The sequence below is a fragment of the Carassius carassius genome, chromosome 31, assembly GCF_963082965.1.
Source record: "Carassius carassius chromosome 31, fCarCar2.1, whole genome shotgun sequence".
In the NCBI taxonomy this organism is placed as follows: domain Eukaryota; kingdom Metazoa; phylum Chordata; class Actinopteri; order Cypriniformes; family Cyprinidae; genus Carassius; species Carassius carassius.
The window spans coordinates 14080988-14102376 of record NC_081785.1 but is presented as its reverse complement, the minus strand read 5'-3'; the positions used below and the strand labels follow the sequence as shown (position 1 = coordinate 14102376).

The 21389-nt window shown below is 38.9% G+C and overlaps 1 protein-coding gene across 1 annotated transcript in view; it reads left to right on the top strand.

Annotated features, from left to right (window-relative positions):
• Positions 1-21389, top strand: part of LOC132111610 (usherin-like) — a 234161-nt gene that overhangs the window by 88592 nt on the left and 124180 nt on the right. The window contains exons 30-34 of the mRNA XM_059519061.1: positions 1025-1210; positions 4104-4217; positions 5471-5632; positions 16162-16321; positions 20971-21133. Coding sequence (XP_059375044.1) covers positions 1025-1210; positions 4104-4217; positions 5471-5632; positions 16162-16321; positions 20971-21133 — 785 coding nt within the window. The remainder of the gene's footprint in view (positions 1-1024; positions 1211-4103; positions 4218-5470; positions 5633-16161; positions 16322-20970; positions 21134-21389) is intronic.

Below are 21389 nucleotides of genomic sequence, written 5' to 3'. Positions count from 1 at the left end.
ATTACTTACGTGCATATAACACAGTAGACTTTGCAAGCTACATTGGGCTATGAAATATGGCTTCATTTTATGTACAGACACATTTAAATGATTATAAATGTGTTTTTTAATGACACATGTATCTGACATTTACTACAATGCACCTTAAAGTCAAAGTAAATTGCCATTTGCCACCCATTTCAATTATGTAATTTAACCATTTCTGGTTGATTTTGAAGAGATTGAAGGAAAAATATAAAACAGGACATAGTTTTGCCCATCAGGAATAAGTTTAAATCAGTGATCTAAAATAGCTATAGGTAAATTATAGTTAATTCATTTTGAATAAAGATTAAGAAGATATGTATTTTCTTTGAAGTAACATACCCATTAAGAAAGTAAATAGGGAAAATTTTGATTTAATTTTAAATTTCCACTCTCTGTATAGTTACACATTTACTTTCACATTTACTTTCACAGTTCACATTTGTAGATGATGAATCACAAAGACTTCCTACTTAAATGTGTACACACCGCATTATAGGTCAGACCAGCATTTCAGTGATCACACTGTATCACACACATCTGCTGTCTGGCTTGTTTTGGCTGTAAAAATGAGGGTTAAAGAGATTCTGTAGTCTGTGACGCATCGTAAATGATGCTTGTTGCATTTCTGCATATGTTTGACTGTTTAATTTATACCTCCTAAAATGTGAATCCTGGAGAGAAAGCAAGCCATTGCTTGATGGGCATGAAATATAGCCCAGAATGAACGCTGCATGTACAGTCATATTAAATCAATGCTGAAAAAGTTACAACTCTAATAAATTGTATTTATGCTAATAGTTAGATATGATTTACTGTGTCTATTAAAAGTGAGGAATGTGTGTGCTGCTTTTCTTTGGCCTGACACACACTTTCTTTCCTTCCCAACTGGATTCTCACACTCTAATTCCTCTCCTCCCCCTTACTTTGCCTCTTATGCTCTCTCTTTTTCCTGCTTTGCTTCTCCACATGTCTCTCTCACCTATTATTTCCTATACAGTTCCACAAAGTGTGCTGCCTCCCTCCAGAGTTGGGAGTGTAAATGGTTCCAGCGTGGATGTGAGCTGGGAGGAGCCGGCGGAGGTCAGAGGTGTAATTGAGAAGTACATACTGAAAGCGTACAGCCGGGACCGTCCCTCCTCGCCCCCCATCAGCGCCACCTTCCCCGACTCTCAGCACCTGACAGGTAAGGTTCACACTATCCACCTGGAGCTTGGCTCTGACACCTTTTAACCCTCATGTTTGGTTAGTGGTCTCAGATACCCCAGGGCCATTTTAATAGCTTGAAATCATACTTAACATGAAGTGATCAGGTTAATTCTTAATGATGTCATGAATTTGAAGGGAAAATAACCATTTGATTTTGAATTTGCTATTATTTTATAACCTGTGCAAAATTTCTAAAACACCTTATAGGAATAATTTATCCAAAAATGGAAATATCATCTTTTTTGTTTCAGCCCCATGTCTTTCAAAACCTTCCAAATTTTAAAGATAATTATGCACACTTCTTTTTAACAAGGGGTGAAAGAATGTTCAAGCTGTTTTTATACCATTTAAATCAACTTTGACCATGACTATAAATCAATATTTTCAGTGAATAAGTAAAAAAGTGTTTAATTTTAGTTTGCTCACAGTGAGGAACATCATGTGGCTTCAGAAGACTCAGAATAAAGTGCACAAGTTTCAGAACTTTTTTTGTTCTTTTTGGAGCATGACAGCCTCTGGTCTCCATTCACTTTCATTGTATAGAAGAGAGCAGCCTGCTGAATATCATTTGTTTGTGTTTTTTGGAAGGCATAAAGTCATACAAGTTTATAATGACAGGGTATTTAAATAATGAAATTATTGTTGTTTTGGTGAAGTATCCCTTTAAAAGCAAAATGTATTAAAGGGGTAGTTCACCCAAAAATGAAAATTTTATGTTTATCTGCCGACCCCCTAGTAACACAAACTGAGATTCTTAACACAAACCTTTGCAGTCTGTCAGTCTTATAATGGATGTGAACGGGAATCATGGCTAAAATATACAATAAAACAAAACAAAAAAACATACCCAATCAAAAGCAAATTAAACCCTGCGGCTCGTGATGATACATTGATGTGTAAAGACATAAAACAATCAATCTGTGCAAGAAACTGAACAGTATTTATTCACAATTTACAGAATGTTAGAACTCTCCTGAGCACATCCATCTGAGCGTGTTCTCAACCAGGAGTGTAAGGCGTTTTCTTCTTCTTGCATTATGGTGGATCGCAGACTTTATTACCGCCACCTATCTCTCAAGTGGACCATTGAAACTCCTAATTGAGAGTGTAGATAGAGTGTCAATGGTCGATTTGAGAAATAGGTGGCGGTAATGGAGTAAGGAGAGGAAAGAAGAGTTTGAACAGTTTGCACATTACGTGAATCAGAGGTAAAAATAAAAAAAACAATATAAATACTGTTCAGTTTCTTGCACAGACAGATCATTTTGTGTCTTTACACATCAATGTATCATCAAAAGTCGCAGGGTTTTGTTTGTGTTTGCTTTTTTTATTATTATTGTATGTTTTAGCTGTGGTTCCCATTCACCTCCATTATAAGTTTGTGTTAAAAATCTTCATTTGCATTCTACTGAAGAAACTAAGTCACCTACATCTTGGATACCCTGGGGGTAAGCAGATATACATCAAATTTTCTTTTTTGGGTGGACTGTCACTTTAATGCTCCAGACTGTCAATAGTCACGGCAGTGTTCCCTATGTGACATTGCAAGTTTATAGACTGAAAATCTGCTTGGTTACTTGAAATTACTGCAAAGAACAAATGAGGATCTTGAAACAACGATTACGTTCTCAGATGACCAATCACCATGGCTATACTCTGTCTCTGGGCAAAGCGTAAGAAGACGACCTTTTTTTTGCCTTGTTCTTGGCACGCTTCAACCTGTACAAGCCAAAGCTGCACTAATTTATGATAGCCGTGACACCAAAAGCAGAATTACACAGGCAGATAAAAACTCAGAAAGCAAATGAGTGGGTAACGAGAGGAGAGCAGGTCAGGCTCTTAATTGAATTAAAAGACGTCTGACAAAAAAAAAAAAAAGTTACACTACCTGGCCAGTTATAGCTCGGCTGTGGTGTTTACCTCCCAACCCTTCCAAGATCTGTCTGCTACATGGATACAGTGGAAGCTAGCCAAAGATTAACTCATACACTCCATTAAAGGATCCTGCCTTTATTTTGGATGACAAATTAAAAAAAAAAACATCCAATTTTAAAGTCTACAAATTAATTAAAAGCAGTACTTGCTGAGGTCATCTGTTCTGATTCATAAATAATTACAGAACTGTTGTTTATTCAGTATTTATAGTCTGAATGTTTGGTTTTTAAATGTCAATCGAATTTAGATGGTTTCATGCACTCTGTAACTAACATTTCAAAGTGCATAACTAATTGTCACTGACAGAAAACATTAATGTAATGTGGCTCATATTTTCTTTTACTTTAGGTAGTTTTTGCTTCTGTTTGTTGAGAATGAGTGACTAATTTGACTGACTTCCAAGTGAACATGTGTCAGAATATAATTTGATTGGATGTCTGTGATCCCATCAAAACAGACCAGCAGTCATCCAGCTCAGAACAAATATTGCTGAACTGAGGTCACGTCTTTATCATCTTCAGAAACAATCACTAAGTGGTAAAAGTCCTGAGCGATAAATTAAAATCAGAGGTATATTGATAGGTATATCGATCACAACACAGCTAGATAGTAACTTTCATAGTGTGCAAGAAACCCCCTTTAAATAGCATCAGCCACTTTATCCATTAAATAACATTAGTGTCCCATATCCTGAATAGCAAAGGCAATATCACTTTCCATCCGTCTGATTAATAGGAGATATTACTGTTTGATAATAAAGACCTTTTTAAATCCAGACCTATTATCAGAAGTGATGGTTATATTACGCTATGTTTGAAAAGCCATTGCATTAAGGAAGCGGAGTTGGGGAGGCCCACTTTTTGAAATATGGATGCAAAAAGAATGACATTTACCTCTTGCTCTCTGAAACGTTCTCTTCCTCTCTTCTTTCACAGGCACTTTAAGTGGCTTGGCTCCTTTTAGCAGCTACAGTATTACCCTAACGGCATGCACTCAGGCCGGGTGCGGCGAGAGCCCGTTTGCCATCGGCTTCAGCACTCCACAAGAGGGTAAAGTCATTTAAAAGGTCCTGACTCCCACATTTCTTTGATGAATAATAAAAGTGACGAGAGGGACTCAAATAGTGCCAAGCCATTTGCTTGAAAACACCAAACTAATTTGATGACAAAGTGCAATGCCAGGCTGTAATTGCGCCGTCTTATTTATTTTTTTATTTCCCCATCTCGTTCCTATTCCCGTTTTCGGAGAGAGTGGTTTTAGGAACAGGGGTAAGTGCGGCATTGAACTCTTTCCCCTTTAATGACATGCATCTGTAATAGCTGTAATGCAGATTAATGGGCTTTTTAATTGCTGTTACATTGTTCATGCAAGAGCCTTGTCTTAATGTACGGCATCTGAAAGATTAATGAAAGCTTCTTCATTTCACTCAAGCAGAGAAGTAAATCTAAAGACAGTTTGGGCTAAAAAGAATTGATTGTGGAGATTGTGGAAAAGTATGAAATTGAGAGACAAGTGGCCTATTTCCACCAATCTCGTTCAATCTGGTGAGGCTTGTTCCTGTGGCATTAGCGCACCATGGCAATCATCGTTCCTCTCGCTCAGGCTCATTCTTTATTGCCTTCACATCTGACCACACAGGCAAGACAAAGAACCTTCTTCCTCAGTCAGAGAGGGAAAAAATGTCATGTCTGTTGAACAAGAGTTTTTTTCCTACATGAAACAGCAAGAACAAAGACAGATGAATTGTCAGCAGCAATTATTTTTTCTGTATGATTGTAGAAAAAGAGCTGGTCCCAAAATAAAACAAGCTCGTTTTTTGGCCGACATTGTCAGATTTCTCTCTTTTAGCAGTGAGTACAGTGGTTGAAAAATGTAGATAGTTTTTTTTTTATCTAAGTTGGGCTAAATAGCCTTGTTTAAAGGATAGTATGACATTAAGGGTCATCGTGGAGTGAAAAAATCGATCTGATGTGGACTTGATTAATAACTCAAATTACAGTATTGATTCTCCATGAGGGAAATTTTTTAAATTGTTTTAATTCCTCCTACAGAATCAACTTCATTCTAATCTTACTCTTGATCATGTTTGACCTAAATTGCTCGTTGAGGCATTCTCAGAGACTTTCTCTGTCAGTGCAAAACCTTGTAAAATATGAAAATATCTATTATTATTGATTTAACCTGTTAAATATATAATAATCATAAAATAATATTTTTATCCTATTTTATTTTATTTTTGCTGTCTCTACTAACATGTGTAATTAACTGTTTGATCATTTTATTAATGTCTTATTTTTAATAGCTCCAGAGGAGGTTCATTCACCTTCTGCGATCTCTTACCCCAACTGTCTGTCTGTCCACTGGGAACCTCCACTCAAACCCAATGGTATCATCATCCAATATATCCTCTACAAAGACAATACTTTTGTGTACCAAGGCAACTTAACCAGCTTCAATATCACAGGTAAGCAAGACTTGAAATGCAAGACTTGCCTTTGCTATCTGGTATCCATTGCTTGAATGGCATAATCAGCATTTGTGCCATAACACTAAATACCAAAAAAAAAAAAAAAAAGTCAATGTTAGAGGTTTATTGAGCCAAAAACATTTCAAATTGAATTTTACACAACCAAGCATGCTCTTTTTGACCCCTAGAACTGAACGGTTTGTTACTGTACCATTAAGACATGGTACTGTACACAGTATATGTAAATGACATCTCTTATGATTGGTTAGCCTCTGTGTACTGCCCTAGTTCAAACTCTTGTTCACCTGGTCATGCCAATTCAAGTTGCGGAAATACAGCATACGGTCAATACGGTCACAACCAATTGTCTATTATCTATTATCTATCTATTATCTATTTTCTTTATTTCTTTATTTTTTATTTATGGAAATTAGTTCACAAATAATGTGTATCCTGTATCCATGTAATATGTCCACTTTAACCATCTCATCATTTGTGCTTTAATTCAGTGTTTACCAATTATGATTAGAAATAAAAGAGAATAGAACAGAAATGGAAAGCAAATGGAATGCAGAGATTAAATCTTATAACCTTTTTATGAAAGGAAGAAAAAAAAAACATTCAGACCACATGATGGACCCATTGGCCAGACTTGAACTAGAGGAAAAGCTGTCCATGTTCCTCTTGATTTAATCAAATCCTGCAGTGAATAGGTGAAGCAGATGCTCTGGTCTAAAGAGCGTCACTTGTATTACTGTATTTCATCTTGCCAGTAGAGTCAGGGGCAACAGCCTGCCATTGTTTGTTGTTTGTTTTCTTTTTTCTATTCCCTGTATGCTCTTTTTGCGAGTAGCAGCAGCCCCTGCTCTTGGTGGTAATGCAGGAATATTGTGAGATGTTTTATTAAAAGGCTCCAATGCTACAGCCGCCGTTTGACCCAGGGTGAGAAGCATGCCTAAATGATATGGAGCCCCCAAAAGGCCAATTTACACTCAGGACAAGTATATTCTCACTGAGATGAATCATTCAGAATGTCAGCCCCCTCCTTCCCTCACACACACTCTCACACATAGACGAAGGCACTTCCACTACTGGACTGAAAGGAATTCTCAAGCATCTAAAAAACCTTGTGACTTGTGTATACATAATTTCCTTTAAATATACTTATTGTAAATATCGGGGGAGGGGGGGGGTATATTTTATATATCAATTTATATATATTGATAATATATCAATTTTAATTAAATGTAATTTTTTTCTTGTGATTTTCTTGTGAAGCTGAATTTTAATATCCTGATTTAGTGCTCAAGAAAGTACACTCAAGACCTTATAAGTAAATGTTGTTTATTAATATTACTTAAAGTACTTAATTGTATACAGTAATTATGTAACAAGGACACCTTAAAATAAAGTGTAACACTTCTTATCAATTATTAAAACAGCTGTGCTGCTAAATGTTTTAGTGGAACCCAAGATACATTTATTTTGTCAGGATTATTTGATGTATAGAAATTTCAGAAGAACAACATTTATCTGATCATCCTTTAGAAAGTGACATATTTTTGGTGCATAATTCAGTGTAATATGTACACAAAAAAATGGTGCAAAAGCCTTTTTCACTAAGATTTTGCTAGTAAATTTCACAAACAACTAAAAATAAAAGGCAAGTAGCACTTAAATTAAACGTAAAATTTTGAAGTAGAAATAAATATAGTATTAATTGTCTTATAAAATATACTTTTTTGTTTTATTTATATATTTATGACTTCAGTTTGTTAAATAAGTTTTTTTTTTTTATGTATTTGTTTGTCTCATGCTAAAAAAATTCCATGCTGTTAAAATTACAGAAACTTCTGATTTAAATTTAAAACAAATATATATATAATATGTTGTGTGTATATATTATAAAAAATTATAAAGAAGTTTATATATGATAGAGTAGTGCTGGGCGGTATACCGGTTCATACCGAAAACCGGTGTATATTTTCGTTTCGATGTTAATTTTTAATATACCGATATACCGATGTATTTAATTACTCAACGTTCAGAACGAACGTTATGCTGCGCCGCGGCCGTGCGACACTGTTTCAGATGGACCCTTTACAATGTTGCACTTCTAAGCAGCGACTGCGAGGCATGGTGAGGGTAAACACAGCAGTGCTCTGGTGTTACGTTATAATGCCTGTTTCACACATAGTCCGTCTGCAATGCGTATGCGTTGCATATTTTTTTTCGCACCCATGTTAATGGATTCCTGCGTTCATACTGCACGAGGCTGCGGTCCATCGGTGCATTCAAGGAGCAGTGCGTCTGCAGCAGTGCAGCGATCGTTTATGTACCGAGTCTATTTTTGCTGTGCTGCCGGTGCTGAATTAAAATGAAGGCGCATTGTTCACGGGAAAAATGAACATGAATTGACATGGAAATGCAGTCATTTCACAATAAATGTATACTAATTAAAGCTGTATCACACGCAACACATGGGTTTTTGGCTAGGTTTAAAACAAGAAAAGGTGCACTTTTAGATAAACAAGGAAAACAATATATATATTCACTTTTATGGAGGCAGAAAAACAAAGTTCATTAAAACCCGTGAGATTGCTTTTGATAAAGATTTAAATGCAAAAGGCACGAGACTGTTTCTGTCTGTGGTGTTTTAATTTTACATATTTTAACAAGAAAAGTAGGCTAATTATTGTGTTTAAATGTTTTGCCGCTTACTTGAGCAGATCATTATTACATTTACATTACATTACATTTAATCATTTAGCAGACGCCTTTATCCAAAGCGACTTACAAATGAGAACAATAGAAGCAGTCAGGTCAACAAGAGAACAACAACAGTATACAAGTGCCATGACAAGTCTCAGTTAGTCTAGTATAGAACGCATAGGTAGGTTTTTTTTTTTTTTTTTTTAATTAAAAGACAAGAAAAGGAAAAGTGCTAGTGTTAGTTGGTTAAGTGCAGGCGAAAAAGATGAGTCTTTAGATGTTTCTTGAAAATGAGTAAAGACTCAGCTGTACGAGTTAAGATTGGGAGGTCATTCCACCAGCTGGGCACAGTCCAGGAAAAGGTCCGTGAAAGTGATTTTGAACTTCTTTGGGATGGTACCACAAGGCGTCGTTCACTTGCAGAGCGCAAACTTCTGGAGGGCACATAAGATTTAACCAATGAGTTTAGGTAAGTTGGTGCCGTGCCAGTGGTCGTCTTGTAGGCTAGCATCAGTACCTTGAATTTCAGTATGAATTCGAGCAGCTACTGGTAGCCAGTGTAACCTGATGAGGAGAGGAGTAATGTGAGCTTTTTTTGGCTCATTGAAGACAACCCTCGCAGCTGCATTCTGGATCAATTGCAGAGGCTTGACAGTACATGCAGGAAGGCCCGCCAGGAGAGCATTACAATAGTCCAGTCTGGAGAGAACAATAGCTTGGACAAGAAGTTGGGTTGCTTGCTCTGACAGGAAGGGTCTAATCTTCCTGATGTTGTATAAGGCAAACCTGCAGGACCGGGTAGTTGTAGCAATGTGGTCTGTGAAGCTTAACTGATGATCCATCACAACTCCTAGGTTTCTAGCTGTCCTCGAAGGAGTAATGGTTGATGAGCCCAGCTGTATAGAGAAGTTGTGATGAAGCAATGGGTTATCTGGAATCACCAGAAGTTCTGTCTTTGTAAGGTTAAGCTGAAGGTGATGGTCATTCATCCAGCTAGAGATGTCACTCAGACCGTCGGGTCATCTGGTTGGAATGAGAGGTAGAGTTGGGTGTCATCAGCGTAGCAGTGATAAGAAAAGCCATGCTTCTGAATGACAGATCCTAATGATGTCATGTAGATGGAGAAGAGAAGTGGTCCAAGTACTGAGCCTTGAGGAACCCCAGTAGCAAGGTGGTGTGACTTTGAAACATCACCCCTCCAAGACACACTGAAGGATCTGTCAGAGAGGTAGGACTTAACCCACAGGAGTGCTGTTCTAGAGATGCCCATCTTTCTGAGGGTGGACAGGAGAATCTGGTGATTAACAGCGTCAAAAGCAGCAGAAAGGTCCAGTAAGATGAGTACCGAGGATTTTGAAGCTGCTCTTGCTAGTCGCAGGGCTTCAGTAACCGAGAGCAGAGCAGTCTCAGTTGAGTGGCCACTTTTGAAGCCAGATTGGTTGCTGTCCAGGAGGTTGTTCTGTACAAGGAACATAGAAAACTGGTTGAACACAGCTCGCTCAAGTGTCTTTGCAATGAATGGAAGAAGGGATACCGGTCTGTAGTTTTCAAGAAGCGCTGGATTTAGAGAGGGTTTCTTGAGCAGTGGGCTTACCCTAGCCTGCTTGAATGCTGAGGGAAATGTTCCAGAGTGAAGAGAGGAGTTGATAATGTGAGTAAGCGAAGGTATGACTGAAGAAGAGATTGCTTGAAGGAGGTGAGTGGGGATCGGATTAAGTGGACAAGTAGTAGGATGATTGGACAGGAGAAGTTTGGAGAAGTCCATCTCTGAGAGTGGGGAGAAGGAGGAGAAAGAGTGTGCGTCGGTCATTGTGAAGTTGTCCTCAGTCTGCGGTGTGGAGAATTGGTCACTGATGGATCTTGTCTTATTTGTGAAGAAAACTGCAAAGTCGTCCGCTGTAAGAGTCGATGGAGAAGGTGGTGGCGGCGGATTAAGAATAGAAGAGAAAGTCTTGAAGAGTGTCTGAGCGTCACAACAGCTGTTAATTTTGTTGTGGTAGTAGGATGTTTTAGCTGTGAAGACATTTGCAGAGAAGGAAGAGAGGAGAGACTGATACACACTGAGGTCTGTAGAGTTTCTTGATTTCTGCCATTTCCTCTCTGCAGCCCTGAGTTTAGAGCGATGTTCACGGAGAACCTCAGACAGCCAGGGGGCAGATGGGGCAGTGCGTGCTGGTCTAGACAACAGTGGGCAAAAGTTGTCCAAGCAAGATGTTAAAGTGGAGCAAAGAGCATCTGTAGCGCTGTTCGTGTCCAGAGCAGAGAACTGAGAGAGTGCAGGAAGCGAGGATGAAACCACAGAAGATAGGCGAGATGGAGAGAGGGAGCGTAGGTTCCGCCGAAAGGTGACCTGCGTTGGAGTGTGAGGCACTTCAGGAGTAAGTGCTAGATTAGCAGTAATGAGGAAGTGGTCTGAGGTGTGCAGTGGAGCAACTGAAGAGTTGTCCAAAGAGCAACAGCGCGTGTAGATGAGGTCCAGTTGGTTGCCTGATTTGTGAGTCGCTGTAGTAGACACTAGCTTGAGATCAAATGAGGCGAGCAGAGTTTTGAAGTCAGCAGCCTGGGGTTTATCTAGGTGGATGTTGAAGTCACCAAGCAGTACCAGAGGAGTACCATCTTCAGGAAAGTTTGATAGCAGCACATCCAACTCCTCCAAGAAGTTTCCCAATTGACCTGGGGGACGATAAATGACCACAAAGTGGATTTTAACAGGGTGGGTTACAGTAATGGCATGTGATTCAAATGAACCAGTACCTGTAGGTGATGGCTGAAGATCAAATTTCTATTCTTTTGATATCAGGAGACCCGTCCCTCCACCCCTCCCAGTGGTACGAGGAGTGTGGGAACAAGTGAAATTAGTGGAGAGGGCTGCAGGGGTGGCAGTATCTTCAGGTTTGATCCAAGTCTCTGTCAGTGCCATGAGGTTGAGACCGGAATGAGTAGCAATAGAAGAAATTAAGTCTGCTTTGTTAACTGCAGACTGGCAGTTCCAGGGACCAACTGGAATAGAGAGCGTAGTAGTAGAGGTCAGAGGGACATGGCGTAGGTTTGTCAGACAGGCCTTCCTGCGACGTACATAGCGCGCTCTCCGAGTGTTAGTAGTGATAGTAGAGATCTGAAAGCACATAGTGACTACAAGTGTAAGAGATATTTGAGAACAAGGTATACAAAAAGTAAAGAAAGAGGAGAAAAGCAATACTCAAGTGCCCTGTCGGTGTCCTTGCTCGGTGGAGTCGCGCAGGTAGAGTCGACTGTCTTTACACTCGTCGGTCTTCACACGAGGAGGGATCACACGAGGGCTGCCGCGGTGAAACTTAGCACTTTTGTATTAGCCTGATTACCTGTGATTGAAGTCAGCTGACCATGCCTCACTATTTAGCAGATCCAAACCAGGCAGTCCCGCGATAGGCAAACGCAAAACCAAGCACCACTTTCAGCACGTATTAACCAGGGTAAGACACACACAATTTAAACCAAAAACTTTCCTAGCAATGACAATCACACACTAGTCTGATGAGAAAACAAGGCAAAACACTCACAAGCTGCTGTCCTTCTCTGTAGCTCGACTGTTTCTTCTGACAAGTGCTTTCCAAACAGCTAATTAAGTACGTTCACTGGCTTTGGCCACGCCTCACTATTTAGCAGATCGAAACCAGGCAGTCCCGCGATAGGTAAACGCAAAACCAAGCGCCACTTTCAGCACGTATTAACGAGGGTAAGAAACACACAACTTAAACCAAAAACTTTCCTAGCAATGACGATCACACACTAGTCTGATGAGAAAACAAGGCAAAATACTCACAAGCTGCTCTCCTTCTCTGTAGCTCGACTGTTTCTTCTGAACAAACTGTTTCTTTATACAAACCTAGAAGTAAAATGCATGAATAATGCGTTGTTTATATTTATTGAGTTTAAACTAATGTCTATAATTATGAAAGATTGTTACTGTTCTGTGATAAAAGACTCACAATGCTGAACAAAAATATATATATATATATATATATATATATATATATATATATATATACAGTACAGACCAAAAGTTTGGACACACCTTCTCATTCAAAGAGTTTTCTTTATTTTCATGACTATGAAAATTGTAGAGTCACACTGAAGGCATCAAGGGCTATTTGACCAAGAAGGAGAGTGATGGGGTACTGCGCCAGATGACCTGGCCTCCACAGTCACCGGACCTGAACCCAATCGAGATGGTTTAGGGGTGAGCTGGACCGCAGACTGAAGGCAAAAGGGCCAACAAGTGCTAAGCATCTCTCGGGGAACTCCTTCAAGACTGTTGGAAGACCATTTCAGGTGACTACCTCTTGAAGCTCATCAAGAGAATGCCAAGAGTGTGCAAAGCAGTAATCAAAGCAAAAGGTGGCTACTTTGAAGAACCTAGAATATGACATATTTTCAGTTTTTTCACACTTCTTTGTTATGTATATAATTCCATATATAATTCCACATGTGTTAATTCATAGTTTTGATGCCTTCAGTGTGAATCTACAATTGTCATAGTCATGAAAATAAAGAAAACTCTTTGAATGAGAAGGTGTGTCCAAACTTTTGGTCTGTACAGCGATGTGGCAAGGGGACGTAACGTTTCCGTTCCCTCCTTCAGGAAACGAGGGTTACATACGTAACCAAGACGTTCCCTTTCAGTTGGTCACGTTCGACGTTACGAATGGGGTCCCTTACAAAACGCCACATGGCTGTCTTCCAGCGACCCGTGTGAACCCAGGGTTCTGACTGAGGAAATCACCTGAGGGAATAGCGTATGCATCCAGTCCGTGGAGTGGAATGGCGCAGCAAGCGGATTAACCGAGCAGGTCCTTATTTGTAATCTCGCGAATGTGTTAGGTGTCACCCAGCCCGCAGCTCTACAGATGTCTGTTAGCCAGGCGCCATGCGCCAGCGCCCAGGAGAAGGTGAAGAGGGTCGGCCTTGAGCGCTCGGGACAGGGGGGAGGATTCCACTCAAGCCCGATGCTCTCCGCTGCCCGGGAAAGCATGGCCGTCAGCTCAGGATCGGACTCGGACAAAGCTGGCACTCCCGAGGGAGGCAACGCAGCCGAATCCTCATCTCCCGAGGACTCAAGCCCGCCCTGTAATGCGGCGATCGACATACGGTCCTCTTCGCGAGCCCTGAATGAGATGTCAGGAGCCTGAGAGGGTCTAGCAAACTAAAGCTAGAACGGGGTGTGGCAGAGGGGACTCTATACCTTTTAAGGTAATCAAGTCTCAACCTCAACGAGGAGATGGTCATGTCCCCGCAATGAGAACATGAGCCATCCACGAACTCAGTCTCAGCGTGCTGGAAGCCCAGACACGTGACACAGCGATCGTGGCCGTCACGAAGAGCGATGTATCGACCGCACCCAAAAACACACAGGCGAAATGACATCTTTAAAAAGACGCAAATCGGCCCGTGCTCTTTTGTGAAAGGAAATAGCTCTTTCAGAGGTGTTGAAGCAGGGGAACGAGGGAGCTGTCGCAGGAAACCAAGATGAACTGCTGAATCGCACCGTCACACCAACACCAGTGACTCTTGCTTGTAGCACTCCGGTGAAAGCAGCAAGCGATGTTCTCGGCTCCGAAGAGAAAGCTTGATTGCAAGTTGCTCGCGCTGCTCCTTATATACCCGCTCTGCGGGGCGGAGCTCGCGATGCAAATTCCGCAGACCAAGGTACTTTGTGTACCATTGGCTCATTTTGTACCACTTGAAGGTGATTGGGCTCTCGGGCGAGATCCCATACATAACGTCGAACGTGACCGACTGAAAGGGAACTTGTGCCAAAAAGAGGAGACTGGTCTGTTGTTTGGAGGGTTTTTGGTTTCCAAATATCCGATGTCGACCAAAAAAACATTTTATGCAAGTGCTGTCGGGCTAAAAGCACGTCTTGGAATATCAACCAGCAGAAAATGCATTGTACACATGATTATGCATGAAAAAAAAAAACGTCATAAACCGGGAAACCGGCATAATTTAGAAAAAAAACCGTGATATAAATTTTTGTTCAAACCGCCCAGCACTATGATAGAGAATCTGACTACACAACGTAAGTGCAAATAATCAAAAAAATAATAATTACCTGAGCTTAACCAGACCATATTTCTAAAGAACTGGTATAGATCCAAGATTTTCTTATACATCTTCATTAGAAAGAATGATCAAAACCAAACATTTCATGGCTTCAAAATAATAACCAGCTCGTTTTTTAAATAAAATAAAAAAAATCATGGTTTTGATAATGTTACCAACAAATCAGTGAGACAAGGGTCTTATTCCACATCCAGATTGAAAATTACAGCTTACCTGAGTATAATCATTGGGGCGTCCATGTATCCAAAAATCATTTTATTTCAGCACCTAACCAGTTTTGATGTTGTCACAATTTGAGCTCTCTTTTTACTCAACTTTGTCTAGTTTCTGCTGGTCCCGTACAAACCCACATAAACAAAGGTCACGCTGAAGTCAATGAAGTCAATGGCTCCTGAATGGCTACAGATATGCCTGACTACATATGTATTACAACCCCAAACCAAAGTAGAAAATTTACTGAAGGCTTTGAGAGAGCATTTCTCATAAGACACATTGTGTGGCAGGATGTTATTTTCAGTCTGCTCTGTGGGGTATCCTGTATTTATTGTGGGTTGTTGTAAAGGCATATGTCTGATGTGATAAGAAGCTATGGAGCGCTGCATTGCTGTGGCTGCTGTCCTCTCCCCTTCACCCCACCACACGCAAACCCGGGGATTCCAATTTCTTTCAGGATATCTTGGCTCAGCTTCCAAGCTGCCCCTGCTGTGATTTTGGAATATCTCACCTCTTTTATTCCTCCTTCCTTGACAGTAAACTGCTTTCAAGCGCTTCAAGGAGAGATCCTCCTTCCCGTCAAGAGGAGTTTTTGAAACGAACCACTCTCAGGCAGCGTTTGTGACTTTTGTTTCCCAGTACAAATGATTCCAGTCATGTGGAAGCAGGGGCTGCTGTGTGTGAGGAAGGGAGTACTAGGAGCTCACTGATCATCACAACAACATACATGTAAACACCCCCAAACATGTAAAAATACTCCAGTACCAGAGATTAGATCACAGTTTCAGGTCATATTAGAATTACATGAAGTATAGAGTAGGTTAGTGACCAAATAGAAAGGTTAGTGACAAAATTCAGAGAGCTGGGATACAGATGTCAGCTAAAGATAACGAAACCACAACTTGTTTACAATTGCAGGTCATTTTACAAGGACTTTAAGGTTCTAATATTATGGGGTGATGGTCACAGAGCTTTATTGATCAAACTCCCCAGAATCTTGAAGCAAAATCTCCCATTTATTTGTTACATTTTGTATATTTGTAGCACATTCCACAGATCATGTTACTTAATAGTGTTTTCCCTTGGAACACAAACCCGATTTCCTTCTGTTAAAGAAAGCATGGAAATCACGTAAATCAATTAAGTGCATTTTATTTAAATTCAGTTGGGTCATATTGTGAAAACTCTACTAAAAGACTAAAACATTATATCAACCTTTAAATAAATAAGTACACATTTAAAAATATAAAAATAAAAATAGTTAAAGGTAAAAAAAATGTAAAATAAAAAAAATTTAAAGGCCTTGGAGTGAACTCTACCACTGCTATCTACCATTTTAACTTAAGACATAATAATGCTTCTCTGTGGAATAAGCATCATGAAATATGATGACATGTTGCATTCTCAGTCTTTTATTTTTTGTTTTGTAAAATGATTTATTTATATAGTCTTTAATCATTTTCTGAAGCGATACTGATGTTTTTTTTTCCTCTGTCCAGGTGTTGGTGTTTTCACTCCTCATAAGTTGATGTTGAGTGCTTGTACTGAGGCAGGATGCACCAACAGTTCCCAGGTTACCCTGTTCACAGGTCAGTTACCCCCCACGCAGGTAGAGCCACCCATCCTGACCACACTGGATGCACGCAGTATCCACGTACAGTGAGTATTAAAAAAAATATAAATATATTTTCAGCGATTATTATTATTTTAATTTTTTTAATAATTAAATAAAGGTTTGTTTTGTCTGAATTTGTAAAGTTTTTAAATCATGATTTTAAAAGCATTTTAGGGATTTTGTTTTAGAACAATGCAGTTAAACTCTTAAAAAAAATGTAAAAATAAATAAACGTTTCACCCTCACAAGGTCTGTCCTTGGACAAAACACACTCATGAGTGAAGGTGGTCGTTCTCACCTTTCATATGACAATGTTTTATCAAGATCTTGTTATTCCTCATAATAATACTAAAACTGAGCTCTGCATGTCAAAGCATAACCCTCTGTAGATACAATGTAACCCCTGTTTAAAAAGAAAAGTGCTCACACAAAAAATCTCACAGTAGGGCGATTTATCTGACCAACTCGTATGTCAAATTTGAGAACTTGTCCCTATCCACAGCATGGGTACATTAATTAGCTGAGTGTTTTCCATATAATCATAAAGTACGCCCCTTCCGCCAGTCATGCCATTGGCTATTTGTCCCTATTGTCTTTGCGTGTCCTCCAGTTGCAGTTGAGCAACCAGGGGAACGGAGCAGCGTAGCAGACCTTGATTTAGGGGCTAATTCTCAACTCCTGCACCCACACTGGACCATCTCATTGGACTGCGTGAAAATGCCCAGTCCGACCTTTTTCCAGCCTGTTTAGCATGCAGAAATTTCTCTAGCGTTTGACCCCTGCCGCTTGACTTAGAGAGAGAGAAAAAAAAAAAGTCTGCACAAGATTCTTCCCAGCAGCCTGCACCCTGGGCCTATAGCAATCTATGTGAAAGCCTTTAGAGGTTCATCTTCAGCTGCCCTGCGCCATCACTTAAGAACTATCCGGAGAAAGCACCATGCAATTCAACAACACGAGGAGACGAAAAGCGAGAGAGAACTGTAAGAGAGTTAAGGGGCACTGGGGAAACTGAACTTATGTACACTTGTTTTAAGCCAAGAAAGATGACAGAAGCGCTCCGGTACAAAGAAAATGTCATCACTTTACTGAATGATCACAGGTGGGGAGAGAGCGAGAAGGAGAGGGCCACGAGGAGAATATATATTTGAGCTGTCACCTACACCATGGCAAAATCCACCACCAGTTCACTTCCATCAGAAAGCTCCAATTAAATTACTCCCACCACTCCACCTTTACTAGTAATACAGTACCTGGAGAGAGAGAGAGAGAGAGAGAGAGAGAGAGAGCTATCATTTAGCATTCCTATTAATCTCAATGGCATTCTCCCCGAAAGCATGCGATTTCAAATCTGCCATCCTTGCTTAACTGTGCTCAGGTTGTTTTGACCAGTCAGCTGAGATGTAAATATGATAAATTATGTTATGACAGTTGTGATTGTCATGCGCCCAGTCCTAAACCCCTTTACAAGCAACTATCCTGAGATGTGCTTTTATAAAGAATCTAGGGCTTCAAAATGAATTGGGAACTGGTAAAACCCCTACTTTTATATATTACAATATATAATATATGTGTATAATATAAATGTAATGCTTAATATAATTTAATTCATTATTTGCTATTTACAAATAATATATTAAAAATACTTTAAATCTTTAAATAAATACATAAAGTAGTATTTATTTACGCTACAGTTCAAAAGTTTAGTGCTCAGATAAAAAAAATAAAAAAAACTTTTCTTCAGCTAGCATGCATTAAAAAATAATCAAAAGTGAAAGTAAACACACAGAATCCTCGCCAATGTTTTTCACCATAATGTTACACAGCACAACTGTTACATTGATAATAATAAAATCATGTTTGATTAATTAGTTTGATTACTGAGGTTAATTAATTGGTTAAATTAATTAGAATAATTTCTGAAGGATCATGTGACACTCAGTTTAGCCATCACTAGAATAAATTATATTAAAGTAGAATATAAAATATATTCTATATATCACCAGAATGCTTTTAAATGGTTTTCAATGGCGAAAGATAGGTTATTATTTATTTATTTATTTTTGCCATGGTGTAGTTACAGCTGTAGATGGGGACCGAGTTAACCAGCAAAGCTTTGACCACTTGGATCCACAACATTCACTCTCTCTCTTGTCTTCGGCTGTGTAGCAGTCTACCTCAATAGCTTTCATTCAATTATGCTCATTTCAGGCATTTTAAGAAGAAAAAAATACAAGCCTTTTCTTTTTATTCTCCTGCTACCTCTGTATTAATGGCAGCGGAGAGCTTGTGATCTCTGTAAGCCATTTATTAAAAAGATGTATATGACCCAATTTGTCTCATCACCGAATTTCATAACTTGATTATGTATCTGCTCTATCCTGACGGCAGCGCCTCTGAGGGAAACTCACTTTAATGATTGTCTTCATCCGCCAAGAGGGGGAAATGGTTATTGCTTTATTTCCATTGGATATTTCAATTTGAAAAGGACGAGAAGCTGCAATGATGATAGAGGGAGAATGAGAGCGAGCGAGAGAGAGAAGGAGAGAAGTTGGGGGGGGGGGGGTAGAAAGGCAGCATTGTAATTTGACATTACAGATGATATCTCTCTGCCTCTCTTTTTTTTCTCTCAGGGTCTAATTGTAGATACAGTGCCTTTGAAAGGTATTGCCTTGTTAGCAGAATCGTAATAGGAGAGGGTGAAGGATCATATGTGTTCAATACTCTTTTGTTGTGTTGGGATTTGCCTGTGAGAAAGCTTGCAAGACCCCGGACTGCAGGATATGCATAAACAGAATATCAGCAGAAAGTATACAGCACTTTGAATAAATTAGAAATTTGCTCTCAGTATGATGTTAACTTCTCACCACCTTCAAAGTGACGTTCAAAACAAGATTTTCAACCTTTGCAAATGTTTTGGGTTCTGTTAGTTTATTTTCAAACCAAAATTATGCAGTTTATAGTTCAGTGTTTTCTTTGTGTTGCTATTATGTACCGAAGTGTCAGGATTTTTTTTTTTTTTTTATTATGTTAATTATTATATTAAAATTTTTGGATAATATACATATAGCATGTGTAATTTTCACAATATACCCACAATTTGCAATATACTCCCAAGTCTTGCAAAAAATTTTATATTTTTTTGTTGTTCAAGTATTATAATTTATTAAAATGTCATATTATTAATACTTTAACTAACTGCTTATCAATTATGCAATGAAACATCTTAATGGCTGTTGTCGTTTGCCATTTAAAATGCAATTTAATTTATGCCTAAACTAAATTAATCACAATAATGAATAAGGTCACCTGTGGGTGTGTTTGCTCCGTGTGGACCAAGAGGCCCTTGTGAGTGTCGTACTAAATTAAGGAAACAAAGAGGGTCGGAGAAACATCAGGTCAAACTCATTGTAGTTAGTGGTTTGATGATTCTTCCCATTACACAGGAGGTTACTGTCCTATTTCCCTTTTAAAACAACAATGATTTAAGCTCTGTCTTAGATTTGACACCATTACCTTTAACAGGGACAATCCTGACAGAGATATAAAGGTAAAATTACAAAATGGGTGCTATTTGTGCTCCCCATATACATGTGAAAAAAACTTACCAATAAATAGAATCTTATCTTGACAATAAATGCTTATACAGTTTATTCACACTTTTGCTATGCTAATAGTATTTTTACTAAAAACACCAATACAAATCAAGTAACGTAAATGATGTCTTTGTGTTATCCCCCCTTAGGTCTGTCCTTGTGTTTTTAATTTCTATTTATATATGAATTAATGTGAAATATATAGGAATAAAATGCTACTACATTTTCTTTATTTTTCAGTGTTTGTTTAGATTTTAGTTGACTGCATTATTTAAAAATGTGAAGTTGTTCATAGGTTGTTGCCAACCTACTTACCTTTACATAATTTTCCCACTTTAAAGTAATATACAGTAAAATAAGTAAAATAATATAAAGTAAAATAAATTATATTATATTGCATCAAAAAGATGCAATAATTTTTTTTCCAGAACAGGAAAAAAGTCTCGTTTATCACTGAATGTTTTGTTAAGTGTGTCAGTAAAGGGGAATCTTAAAATGTCAACATTGTTACCTTGATTTTGTAAAGTAAACCAGTGCTAACTGAAAGAAATTGATTTTTTGTAGAATATCTATAGAGCTTCTGAACAGTTTCATGACCTTTCACAGGGCTAATAAATCTGTCTGCCCTGTTACCTATTTACAAAATTGTACTTTATTAATCACTAAATCAGAAAATGTATCTGAAACACAGCATGAAAGTCAAAAACAATCAAACAGCCAAAATATGTTTAGTGAACAACACACACAAAGATGAAGAACTCTTTCTCTCTAAGTTTTTCATTTCTCCTCTCAGTTGTCCTGTGTGATCCTGTCTTTCAGATTCCTCAGTAGATAGCAGTGTCCTCTGTTCTAAATTTAGCCTTAGAAAGTCAAGCTAGAGAGTGAAACGCTCACCCACAAGGCTTTCCTATTTCTGTCCGCACATCCTTGGACAAAGTTATCATGATGAGGTTTATTAGGCTCTGTCTGTTCTGAGTGGTCTACTGGTTTTTCCTACGACTGCTGCCTGCTTCTGGGTGTACATGCAGCTCTCACAAGGGAAGTGCAGAGGTCATGTGACAGGATATCAGACTCAGTGTTTTGTCTCTGGTGTTCTTCAGGTGGGCTGCTCCGGTGGAGGTGAACGGCCTGCTGGAGTTCTACATGCTGTACCAGTCTGCCTTAGGAGAAGAGCCGGTCGTCGTCTATAACAGCTCTGAGCTTTTTGAGGATTATACAGTGCGGAACCTCGTCCCTGGATCAATCTACATGTTTCAGATAGCAGTGCGTTTGCTCAGTTTCACCTTACATACACCTAAATGAGTAAAGGAGGGCTCAGAATGCAGAATATAATATCACTGTGACTTTCAGTTTATTTTGTCCTTGGAAAATTTATCAAATTGTGCCTTTTTAAAATAGTCATACTGAATATACAGTAGTGCAAAATGAACATTGTGTGCCACATCAGCACCTTCATGACTCTGATTCAGATTACAACTTTGCTTTCTTGTTTCATTTTAATTTTGTATTGCTTTTTTAT